Source organism: Heteronotia binoei, chromosome 9 (assembly GCF_032191835.1).
Source record: "Heteronotia binoei isolate CCM8104 ecotype False Entrance Well chromosome 9, APGP_CSIRO_Hbin_v1, whole genome shotgun sequence".
In the NCBI taxonomy this organism is placed as follows: domain Eukaryota; kingdom Metazoa; phylum Chordata; class Lepidosauria; order Squamata; family Gekkonidae; genus Heteronotia; species Heteronotia binoei.
The window spans coordinates 87,321,897-87,334,841 of record NC_083231.1 but is presented as its reverse complement, the minus strand read 5'-3'; the positions used below and the strand labels follow the sequence as shown (position 1 = coordinate 87,334,841).

Genomic DNA, 12,945 nt, shown 5'->3' with positions numbered 1-12,945 from the left:
ACATTCTATTTTCAGCAAACTTGAAGTCGAACATCACTACCTTTATTCCATAACTTAAACATGCAGATGATATTACCTAAGCTGCACGATGTACCCCTTCCCCAAATACAGACTGCATGGAAACCATCATTTCACAAATTATTGCTCCAATTTTCACAGAACCAACATTTAAAGGTTTGCTTATAAAGTACTTCCACTGCAGTTAATGAATTTCAGAGCTGAGCTCATATTGCTTATAATAATATACAATATGCAGTCAGTTTGTAACATATTACTTTATAGTGATGAAGGAAACAGTAACCAAAAAGTTTATGTATACTTTAATACAAACTGAAACCAAACACTAAAATTATTTGGGGTCTGGTTTTTTGAGCTGTTTGATGTTCTAAGCATATCATACTTCAGAAGAACTGAACAGCATAGAAAAAGCCACAAATATGATCCTGTACCATTTAACATCACAATCCGTACATTACTTCAAGTTAAATGCAAATATCTCTTGGCTGCTTGCACCATGATATGCATGCATTTACGTATCTGACACTTCGGTTTGGATGTGAATTCTACTGCTCTGAATAAAACTTATTTTGAAATACATAGATGGGCAGGCCCAACGTATACATATTTTGCTCAGAAGTAAGTCCTACTGAGTTCAATGGGATTACTCTCAAATAAATTGAAGACTGCAACATTACAGCTTGAATCTGCACATCTGTATAATAAATTCCATCAGGTTCAGTGGGATTTTATTTCTAAATTATTGCTTATAGCACTTTGACTTTAATATGTGACCTTAAATTTACTTTTTGGGAAAAAATACCATTGAATTCAATTCACACTTTATGTGGAAGAAAAATCCCACCTATCTAAAGAAAACTCACTTTTATGTAGTCAATTTAGGGTTGTTTCCATACATATAATCAATATTTTCCCCCTCTGTCAATTAAAACCTTACAGAAGATAGAAAGCTAACTTTCTATATTTTTAGTTTAACCAGTTTATCAAGGAACTTTAAACTATGTTAAATAAATATCAGCTAATACTGAATGCATATCTCAGAGACAGTAGATAAAACTGTCAAAATGAATTAATTTCATAATGTTCCTGTTTACCTGGTGGACAGTTGCATTCTGGAGGAACTTCTCTCGCTATTCTTATTTTTGCCATATGCTCATAGGACTTCTGTATGAAAAGAGAAATGATGACAGAAAAAAATGGTTAGGCAGAGGTTCATTCCTTGGCAGAAGAAACCGGATTGTGTTAAATGTTCTCTGTGTTCATGTTAAATCAAGATTTACTGTTATTTTATAACCTGCTTAACTTATAATAGCTTCAACACTTAGATTTCAGTCAAGCGGAATCACTTACTTGCTCTGACAATAACTAATGGGTTAAACAGTAACACACACAGATTAAGGCATTTCCCTGCACAGCAACAATATGTTACCTCTTCATATGAACACAGTCACCCACCCTTCCCACAGCATCTGTGAGGTGCAAAACAAAGGCACAGAAGTTGGACTTGGGTGCCTATTTGTAAATTAGAGATGAGAGAGCAATGAATATTTTATAGATGAAGGTCAAATGCTACCACATTATAGGAATAACTGCTGCCAACTGAGGTCTGACTGCTGCCAAATAGTCTCTGGAGGGCTGGTCCTGGCAGCACGCTGAAACTTGGAACCACACTTTACAGCCAAATGTCTGCATGAGCTTCTTGTTTGAGCCTCAGGTTTGAAATATTCTTTTTTATGTACTCAAGGATTTCAGCAAAGCATTTCGGAGCTAAGATCCTAACCATGAAGTGAAAGGATTGCTCTTGCTCAGTAGGAATGACATAGTTTTTAAACACATGTAAAGTAGTCTCAGTAAGGTTGCCAGATGTCTCTTTTTTTTTCAGGGGTTATGCCTTGTTTTATAAGTCTGTCTCTTTACTCTGTGCCCACAGAACACAACAGATGTCCCTTATTTCCTTCAGCTTCAGAGCACTCCACTACAGTGACTGTGATTTTTAAGAGTTTGCTCTAGCAACTATCAACCTGAGCTTCATTTCTAAAACAAAGCATTCCAGAACTCAAACCTGCTCAGCCAGCATACTATTCGATTTGGTGCCCTTCCTTCTAATCCTTATGTGCCTGGTGGACAGTGAGAAAAGTGGGGGGGGGGGGCACACTGCATTTTCAGAGACAGACTCTTCCATCTATGTTACCTTACCAACCTTGGAATTCAAAACTGGTCCTAGGACTAAGTCCTAGCAGACACAGAGAATCAGCTCCCCAAAGAGGCAAAACTAAATTAAGGGATACTTTCCAGCACAGAAGCCTAGCAATCCCCCATTCCTTTTCCACAGTCCCTTCCCATACTGGGTTTTTCTCTCTGGACTCATATACAACAGACTCACACTTTTATTTAGTGCCTTTGGCTTAAGACCTAAGGGGTAAATATACCAGTAAACACACAAGCCTTCTAGCTAAGCTTTAGAATCAGTCCCCTCAGTAAACAGGCAACCAACCGTTGTGGGCTCCCTCACTACTGTCTTTTCCTGGGATGCCCTCAGCCGCCCCTCCATCCCTAAGGCCACCACACCTGAGCCAGAAGTCGCTCCACTTTTTCCTGCATCCACGAATTCAGCTGATCCAAGGAATAGCTGGGCAGCAGCTGGTAGGAAGCAGCAGCCGCCGACAAGTCCCCTTGGGCGGTCTCGATGGCCAAGACCCTGGCCTGAAGGTCACTGGTCTTCATCCCCAGATAGACACAGGAAGCGATGGACACCGCGGAGAGGAGGAAGGCAGCCAGCAACCAGCTGGGGAGCGCAGTCCTGCCCCAGCAGCCGCGCTGGCCTCCAAAGCAGCTGGCCTCGCTCTTGGCATCCTGACCCTTGGCTTCCTGGCTTGTTTTCCCCACCATGCTTTGGCTGCGGGGCACGGGGGGCGGGGGGGCGACAGCGAAGTTTCCTCCCTCTCCTCTTGCTGGAAGAAAGGGCAAGTTAGCCAAGAGAGGATCCCTTTCCCACCAACGGGGGGTGGGGGGACAGCAGCCCGCAAACCAAATGCACCTCTGTTGTTTTTTTTCTTCTTCTTCAATGCGCAAAGGTGACCTGCCCCAAAGGCTGTAAGGCAAGGGCCCCCGAAGCAGCCATCCAAGCCGGCGCGGAAGGAGGCTCCAAGGAGCGTGAGGAAGATCCCAAAGAGCGTCGCTCGCCAACCTCCCCCAGGTGCGCTGAGGAGGGAAGACTCGGGCTCTTCTCCCGCCCCACCACCACACACACCCTTCCTTGACGGAGCAGCAGACGGACTTGTTGCTTGGTGCTTCTTGTTTAAAAAAAAATCACCACCACAAGCCCAGCGTCGCTCGGGTGACTTCAGCGGCAGCCCCCCAAACAACGGCGAGAGACCCCAGCGGCTGCAGCGTCTCTCTCTCTCCTTCCCCCGGAGCGCGTTTGCAGCCCCCTGCCTGGCCTGCGTAGGCGCCCTCAGTAGCGGCTGTCAGGAACAGTAGCAGCAACCCGCGGCGAATCCTCCGGTGCCTCCCACTCCCGCGCTCTTCTCTGGACTCTCCCGAGCGCACGCCGCCTGCCAGAAACCAAGGCGGCCTCATTAGCATAATATATTCACCTAGAGCGCGGGGCGGACGCCCAGCCGGCCCCTAGCGGGAGGGCCGGCGCCGCCTTATTTGCATAATATATGCAAAGCCCCCCGACGGCCGCGGCGCGCTCATTGCAGGACTTCACGGCGCTCGAGCCCCTGCTAATTGCCGAGGGTGGGGGCCGGAGAGAGAGAGAGACGCCGTTGCGGAGTTCCAGGCAGGACAGGAGGAGCTCGAAGAAAGTAGCAGCAAAGAAAAAGGGCGGGCGGAGGAGCGGGTTTCTAAAAGGTCCCGGGGCTCACGCCTTCCCTGGACGCTCTTTGCTTGAGTCCCGGAAGCGCGAGAAAGCTTACCGTTACTTGGCGGTGAGAATTATATGGGGGGGAGGGGAGCTACTGCACATTTTGCGAAGTAACTGTACCATGGAAAAAGGTGGAGGTGGTGGGGGTTGCCTATTCCTCGCTTCCCTTGTGACGCACACTGCACTGTTGAGTGGACACTTGGAGTGAGCACGACCACGAAGATGCCACTGATAAATGTAAACATTAATTTTTCACTCGTCGTTATTACATTGCATTTTACATCCTGCCCAACAACCCTTATGAAGTGGGTTAGTCTGAGAGGCAGTGACCATCCAAAGGTCCACATAGAGATGCCAGCCTCCAGGTGGTAACTGGGGATCCTCCAGAATGATAACTCATCTCCAGACGAAAGTGATCTGTTCCTCTCAAGAAAATAGATGGTTTGGAGGGGAGACTAGACCAGGGGTGTCAAACTCATTTGTTATGAGGGCCAGATCTGACATAAATGAGACCTTGTTGGGCTGGGCCATGTGAATACCTGTTCAGGATTAAGTAATACAATATAAAACCAGATAGATACAATTTTTAAAAAGTTTAAAGAAAAAAATAAAATAAAAATGCTTAAAATAGCACTCATTGATCTTAAAGGTATTTTCTTTGTATCTCTCCCCTGGGATCCAGGGAACTGGGCAAAGGAAGCTCTGGCTCTTTCCTTGCTTCCCCAGGGGACCAGGAGGGAGAGGAGCCTCAGCCAATAGAAGGAAAAGAGGCTTGGCTCAGTAGCTCTGCTGTGCAATTGAGAGAACTTGGCAAAGCAAGCTCTCCCTCCCCCCTTCTTCCCCAAGGGAGGAGCCTCAGCCAATGGAGAAAATAGAGACTTTGCTCCGCAACACCTGTGTGATTGAGCAAGCCTCACAAAACAAGCTATTATGCAAAAGGAAGCAAAAAAGAGGGAGAAGGAAACAGAGGACAGCCAGTTGCTCGGGGGCCTGATAGAAACCCTCCGGGGGCCTGATTTAGCCCATGGGTCGGATGTTCAACACCCCTGGACTAGATGGTATTGTAGTCCCTGCCCACTGAAGTCGCTGTCCTCCCCAGATTCCATTCCCAAATCTCCAGGAGTTTTGTAAGCCAAAATGCCCTCAAAACGAGGTTGGGGAATTGACAGGTGGTCTGACCTAGCCTCAGATCACAAAGCATGGAGGCACACCATCCACCAGGCTGTCTCTTCCTTTGAGAACGCACACGTAGCTGGTCTTGAGGACAAAAGGAGATTGAGGAAGAATCGTACTGCTACAGCACCAACCCCAAATCAGACTTTTCCCTGCAGCCACTGTGGCCGGACCTGCCTGTCCCGCATTGGTCTTGTCAGCCACCAGTGAGCCTGCAGCAGACATGGACTACTGCACCTTTCTTAAATCTTCGTTCGCGAAGTCAAGCCGAGAGACCTGGCTTAAAAAGGATCTTTGAATCTATGTATACAGGATTCCACCTCCACAAATTATTGCTTAAATTTACCAAGGACACTAAGAGATACCATCAAAACTTTATTACAGAAAGATACAGAACACACACATACAAGGTCATGAATTTATACAACACACATACTGTCCTAATAAAAGAGAGAGGAGAGCCAGTTTGGTGTAGTGGTTAAGTGTGTGGACTCTTATCTGGGAGAACCGGGTTTGATTCCCCACTCCTCCACTTGCACCTGCTGGAATGGCCTTGGGTCAGCCATAGCTCTGGCAGAAGTTGTCCTTGAAAGGGCAGCTGCTGGGAGAGCCCTCTCCAGCCCCACCCACCTCACAGGGTGTTTGTTGTGGGGGAGGAAGGTAAAGGAGATTGTGAGCCGCTCTGAGACTCTTCGGAGTGGAGGGCGGGATATAAATCCAATATCATCTTCTTCTTCTTCTTCTTCTTCTTCTTCTTCTTCTTCTTCTTCTTCTTCTTCTTCTTCTTCTTCTTCTTCTTCTTGAGATAACATAGGGATGTACAAACAGGGTAATGATAATTACCAATCGTAGTCTCCAAGGAAGTGAGGACTAGGGGGAAGGGACCCTCAACTGGTCAAGAATCGGGGATGTACCTAGACAGTGGAATTGGGGTACTGCTAGATGCACACGTGTAAAAAGTTGGGTCAGAGGTTATAAGGCTTCCCCTGAGCCCTTAGGGGATGGGAGATACAGGGGCAGATAACAGGTGGTCAGCTGGTGCATGACCTCAGAAAAAGGGGAGGCTCTGCAATGACCATAAGGGCTGGACTTATGCAGGAGCCAATAGCCAGTTAATTGGTGGCTCCTGATTGGGTGCTCATAGCTAGCCAATGAGCAGACTTGGCCTTAGTTATCTGATTGGACTTCCAGGTAACAATGGGCCAAGGGGGAGGCTCCATGATGACCATTAATGGAAAGAATGGGGGGAAACTCCTGGGGTGAGGGTAATTGAAAGCTGTTAAACATGTATAAAAGGTGACAATGGACAGCCAAATTGCTACCTAGGTGACACCAGGTCTACACAAAGATACTTGGCTTTTAGGTGAAGATGTTGCTCTTCTGCTGGCACCATCCTTTGCTTTGGGTTCTGTGGGACAAAAGTTTAGGCAGACTGACAGGGTCCCCTCCTGGGGTGAGCTTGATTGCCCTATGCACAGGTGACATCCGTTGAGTACGTGAGCCTCCCACTTCGCTGTTATGGAGTCTGGCGCTGCGGAAAGATAGTTGCTGGGGCTGTTAGCCTTTCCCTAGCGATTCTGTGGTTGAGGCTGAAAACCGCTTGCTTGGACAGCTCCTGGCGGTGCAACCTCTTCTGCTACAACGGCCGAGATGGGGATCGCGCAGAGCGACTGGAAACCATCTGTTCTCCTGTTTAGCACTCTTCCGTAGGCACGGAGTGCTGCTGCAACGTTGTGGCTGTTAGTACTCATAAGTTCCTTCCAGTTTGCTGGACAAAACCCAAAGTTTCTGGCAGATGTGTGTGAGTGTAATCTCCAGGCTGCCTGGCAACCAAATGGCTGATTACGATGTTCTGCGGTTGGGGCTCTTTGCTCACAATCTGGCTGCCCTACTCCCAATCCCCCACTGTGGCCAGGGGGAATCTGGCAACCCTAAAGGGATTTGAGCCCTGGATCAGGGCCGGCCCTGTCACTAGGCAAACTAGGCGATTGCCTAGGGCGCTGGCCTTCTGGGGGCACAAAATTGCGTGCCCCCTCATGTGACTCGGTGATGTTATCAGTGTGGGAAGGGGGCAGAAGTTAGCCTTGCTTAGGGTGCCAGGACTGCAGAAGTTAGCCTTGCCCAGGACTTCGTCCTAACATGAGTCTCTAAGCACTCTGTTGCTCCTCTTTTTTGTGTTCATAACCAGGGCTTTTTTGGTAGGAAAAACCCACTCATTTGCATATTAGGCCACACACCCTGACACCAAGCTAGCCAGAACTGCATTCCAGTGTGTTCCTGCTCACAACCACCATATGCAGTAGGTGAGGCTAGAAGAGAGTGACTGGCCCAACGTCATCCAGTAAGCCTCATTACAAGTGGGGATTTTAATCGGTGCCTCCCCAGGCCTGGTCCCACTAAATCACACTAGCTCTCTGTGATAGCTGCTCCAATCCATGTGTGCTATCTTAAACAAATCATTTTTTCTCTTTCAATCGTGTTTCTTTAGAACCATTGACTTTTCTGATATCCAAATACAGATTAATTAAAGCAGGCTTGGTTCAGATTTTGGACAGGGGCTGGGCAGGTTTCTCCTGGCTGGCTGTTGTCATTATGGGAGAGAAAGAAGGGCTTATGTTGCTGTAGCTGGTAAGAGAGGTTGTTAAAGTGATCAATGGCTGGAGAAAAACCAAGGTTCAAGTATTTGCTTATTATGAAACAGATGAGATATGCTAAAGCCAGTCTTTCTCTCTAACCCTAACCTACCTCATATGATTTTTTTGTGAGGGTAAAGGGTAAAATCATTCATATTGCCATGAGCTCAAAGCATATTAGCCATTAAGGTTAGTAGAAAACTGTCCTAGTAGACTGTGATCTGGAAAGCAACTCCCCCTGCTTCAGGGCCATCCTGGCTCCAAGTAAGCAAGTGGGTGCAAGCCATTCTGAGTGGGAGGCCCAAGGTCGATCTAGGGTGACAAAGGAGGTGCCCAACTGAGCCCTGCTGGTGCGGCAATGCTGGCTTACTCCCTGCCCTGATTTCCAGTCAACTTCTGTCTGAGCTTTGAGGAAGGATGAGATTTAAATGTACTTAATAAATACAGTTAGGCAGTAGGGTTAAAATGTATATAATAGAAAATAATCTTGGTTAGCACAATTCTGTGTGGTGACTTCCTAACTGCCTCAGGGTATAATAATCATAATGACTCAGCAGGCAGGGGTACCATTGTATATATGACTGCAGAACAAGAAATTTGGTAAACTGGCAGCCCAATCCAGACATACATGGCGGCCAGCCACTCGGGCGTGGGCGGATCGACGCTGCTCGTTGGCTTCCAAAGGGGTTTGGGGCACCGGAGCACGGCGCAGTCAAGACCCAGCCGCCACCTGTAGATGTGGTAAATATGCTAGAGCGTGGGTTCCCAGAATAGTACGAGAGCAGGGACAGGAGGGGGCGCTGCCACAGGGACGCCAGAGATTGACTGGCGGCAGCCAAGGAGCCAGCCTGTGTGACACTCGGTGGTGGAGAGAGGCAGGGGGCCACCTCAGGAGCAGCAGGAGCAGCCCCTCCACTGGCCACCAGGGACTGGTTGAAATTGGCAAGCAGCCACTCCACCCTCGCACCCCACTCCTGTGACTCCCTTGCCATGGGCAGGAGACTGGACAGGTGCCCAGTGGCCATGGACACAGTTCCCTCCATCCCCACCATCCAGAGTTGGCCCCCGGCTGTGGCCTCCCACCATTCCCGATGCCCCTCCAGCCAGTCCTGCTCTATGGCTGCCCACATGGAGGACAGGGTGGTGAGGATTCTTTGAGCTGGCCATGGTCCCAGAGCCCTGGGTCCTGGTCCCCGGCCACCTGCATAGCCTTCCACATCGCTGACACCTTCCGGATCTCCCAGGGCTCCCCATGGTTAGGGGCTGGGGAGGGAGATGGGGGGCGCGCTAGACACACATCTGTCATACGCCATACGGCAGAAACTCCGCCGAAGGGAGTTCGCCCCACCAGCTCTTGTGGCAGCGAGCGCCACCGTAGCATTCTCGGCCACCAAGCCAAAGAGGAGTGCCTTCTCTGCCTCAGTCCAGTTCGGTTGGCGGTGACTCTCGGTTGATGCCGATCTGTCTGCTGCCATTTCTCCCACGGGCAGTGGAATGTGGGGGCTGCTGACCGCAGCTGGCTGATAGCGGTCGCTCTCATGCCGCCCCACCCAGTTTTCCCACAGGACACAAGCAGGGCATCTGTCGCCCTCAATGGCCCCCCCATGCAGGGCCCCTCACAGCTCCAGCTGCGTCTGGAAGCAATGGTGGCACGCCTTGGGGAGGCAGCATGACCACCGCAGCCTGCGCCAAAGTGTGCAAACCATGGGGGACCATGGCGGGTGGTGCCCCCTCATCCCGCCACCAGAGCCCCCCCGGGTGCAGCCGGTGCACATCCTCCCCGCTCTCTATGTGTGGGTTGCACGATGACGGCAGAGACGCTGTCGGGTGCGCAGGTACCGGGAGTGCCTGAGCACTTTGCGTCTCAAAGATGCCACTTGTCTGGACTGCTTTCGCCTGGACCACGTCACCATCCCAGACCTGTGTGAGCAGCTTGAGGTGAGCCTCTGCAGCCAGGTGACCGGCCCCCACCCCATCCCTGTCCTGCAGTGGGTCCTCATCTCCCTGTGCTTCCTGGTGACCAGCTCCTTGCAGGGTGTGGTGTCCGAGGTCCTGGAGGTCTCCCAGTCGTCGGCCAGCCTTTGCTTTTACTCCTTCCTAGACACCATGCTTCAGCGCCTCCAGCAGTATGTGCAGTTCCCAACAGGTGAGGAGGAGCTGTAGACTGCCAGAGCTGGCTTCATGGTGGTTGCGGGGTTCCCCAATGTGGACTGCACCCATGTCACCCCTGTGGCCCCACAGGAGGATCCCATGGTGTACCAGAACAGGCAGCACTTCTACAGCTTCAACATGCAGGCATCCTGCGACCACCAGGGACTCTTCACAGATTTGGTGGCAAAGTTCCGTGGGAGTGTACACGATGCCCAGATCTTCACGTCCTCGGACCTTAATTGCCTCCTGGCAGCCTGGCCGAATAGGCAGGGGTGGTTGCTAGGTAAGGCCACCAGGTGGCAGTGTGGGGCGCCCCTTCCTTTCTCTGTCCTCCGCAGGTGACTGAGGGTACCCATTGCTGCCCTACCTGCTGACGCCGTACCAGAAAAACATGCCCGAGGACTGGGCAGCATACAACCAGGCGCACAGGGCCACTCGCATGGTCATCAAGCGTGCCTTCAGGCAACTGAACATGAGGTTCCACAGCCTGCACCACACAGGTGGCTGACACAGCATGCAGCCGCTGCCTGTGGCTAAGCTGGTCACTGTGTGCGTCATGCTACACAATATCACCACCTGTCAATGCCTGAAGGCCCCCCAGGACCTTCCTCTCCCAGATCCTGGGTCACTGATGGGGAAGAATGAGGAGACGGGGGCATGGGCCATCGCCCAGCAGGACTTTGGGGGGCATTTGCATCGGGAGCATGTGCGAGCTCACATATGGGCCAATCGGTGCGCAGGCAAGGCACCCAGGAACAAAAGCATGCCTTGAGTGCAGCCGCTCACACACCACGTGCTCCCATGTATGCTGATGCCTCTGGAGTACTTCAATCTATTATTAAACCAGTATTGTCAGGACCACTCTCGGGATCCCTTCAAAAATCCATCCACTTGTTGGAAAAGGCATGAGAAAGACGACGAAATGGCAGACAGAGCTGAAGTCCTGGGGGGAAACACAAAGAAAAAAGACAATAGGTAACATATTAGGAGGGGACCCGAGCACCCCTGTGCAATGTTGGGCATGCCTCTGCAGGATTCTCACATGCCGTGGCCATGGGACTGTCAGGCAGGGTACCACAGCAGGCATTCTGTGAGGTGTGAGTGGCCACAGACTCAACTCCCAGCTGAAGTCACCCCTCGGCAAACAGTGGCCAACAGGGACGAGAGCCACCAGTCACACCTCCCCACATGCTCCCTGGGCTGAGCAGGCACACCTTCAAGTCCACAGGTTTTTCTCATTTGCATATCCAGAAGCCCCCATGGCAGCCCTTGCTGCCCCCTGCTTGTGGCCCCTCTGAGCCTGCTCCGAAGGGGGCCAGGAGGAGCCGAATGTGCCGACACTCTCAGCCAGGACCAACCCCGCCCCCGGCATGTAGCAGCTGTAAGCCACCTCAGAACACAGCAGAGGCGGCTTGGCTTAGTGAGCTACTCCCCTGCCTCATTGTGCTGGGCCTGTGGGTTCGAGACTGCCCTGCAGCAGGACTGCTCACATGACCAGCTTCCCTCTTTATTGAACCTGCCATCCAGCTGCCATTATTTTTGGTCAGCCAAGTCTACTCCCTTGGCGGCCCCCCCCTCACTTCCTGTGGGCACCCACCCTGATCTCAGCCTCCCTGTCAGCAGCATCACAGACCCAAGCAGCGTGGATACATAGTGCAGTCCCGGACAAGTGTCTGCCTCGCCACCTATCAGCTCCCACCCTCCCCCGCTATCGCCCACTGCATCTCCCACACAACTAAGTGGGTGCCCCAAGAGTCCCCCCAACCACAGAGCCATGCCCTTGGGACAGCAATGAGCAGAGTGTGCGGGGAATACAGGGGGCTGGGGCAAGGTGGGAAAAGTAAAAGATCGGGAGTCAAGATGGCTGCACTTAGCTAAGTTTATTGATCTGCAAGCAGGGAGAGCAAGCTTGCGCGTGGAAGTTTCTGGTTCCCGCAAGCCAAGATGCTGTTGCCGGAGGACGCACCAACAGCTGCGGGGCTGATAGGACCAGCCAGCTGTGCTCTGGTGACCGCTGAGGCTGCAGTGCAGCGCACACACCTGAAAGACAGAGGCCCCATCGGCTGCAGGCATAGGACTCTCCACCTGGGCGAACCTGTGGGGAGTAGGGCGAGCGTCCCGGCTGCCTCCGGTGGGGCCATCTGACACAATTCCAGGTGTCCTGCATAACGGGCCAGCTGACTCGCATGCGAGCCCACATTCACAGCAGCCGCAGTGGGGGCTGGCTCAAGCAGTGGGACCTGCCCTAGATGGCGAGTCGCTGGCTGGGCTGCAGAAAGCCAGAACACGTGTTGCACCCCCTTTGCCCCAGCACGGGGATGACCGAGACACTGGGGGGGGGGGTGCTGGCAGCAGTATGCATGACCAGGGCGTAACACCACATTCACAGATGCGGTGGCCAGCACCCCAGCCAAAGCCGCAACCACGCTAGCCAGTTTTGAGGGCTGCAGGGACTCCTAGCCGGACTTACAGGGGGCTCTGGAAGCAAGACCTGTTAGGACTGGGAAGCACAAGTGGTTAAACAGGCAGCCCAAACTTTGCTCACTTCCTGCCAAATCCAGCTGCTCAGACTTTACTAACATCCTTCTCTGTGCCGTTCCCTCCACCAAGTGCACCCCTCCTTGTGCTATGTCCGCACGGCATGGCCCTCCGGAGCAGAGTGCCGTGCCATGTGCCCTGCCCTCCCTGGGGAGTTGTGCGGGCCAGGAGTTGAAACCTTTGTAGGGAGGGGGGCACTGATTGGGTGCGGGAAGGGGGCCTTGGCCAGTGGGAGGGAATTGGTGGGGTGATAACACGGCTCCCAAACAGGTTTGTGCGCTGCTGCACCAGCGCCACCAGTGTGTGCTTTGTGCTTCCACTAGTGCCTATGAGGCATGCCAGCATTTTGCGTGGCACAGGTTTGCGCCTGGCGGGGGGGGGCGTTCCCTCACCGAAAGGTCTCTGGGATTCGACCAGCAGCGGCCACGCCCCTGGGTCGGCCCCCTCCTGTGCAAAAGTGCTGCCCTGCGCCTCTACTGTGCCCCACGCTGCGGCGGCCAGAGTGTGGCATATGCCCCATTTCCGCTGGCGCAGAGGAGGATACACCGGCATAGGTCTCCCTAC

The 12,945-nt window shown here is 52.1% G+C and overlaps 1 protein-coding gene across 1 annotated transcript in view; it reads right to left on the bottom strand.

The window, feature by feature from the left end:
- The window catches only part of COL25A1 (collagen type XXV alpha 1 chain), a 491,250-nt gene extending 488,322 nt beyond the window's left edge, over window positions 1–2,928 (bottom strand). The window contains exons 1-2 of the mRNA XM_060246951.1: window positions 2,587–2,928; window positions 1,113–1,182 (exon numbers count right to left, since the gene is read on the bottom strand). Coding sequence (XP_060102934.1) covers window positions 1,113–1,182; window positions 2,587–2,907 — 391 coding nt within the window. The 5' untranslated portion in view covers window positions 2,908–2,928. The remainder of the gene's footprint in view (window positions 1–1,112; window positions 1,183–2,586) is intronic.
- Between the last annotated feature and the right edge of the window lie 10,017 nt (window positions 2,929–12,945).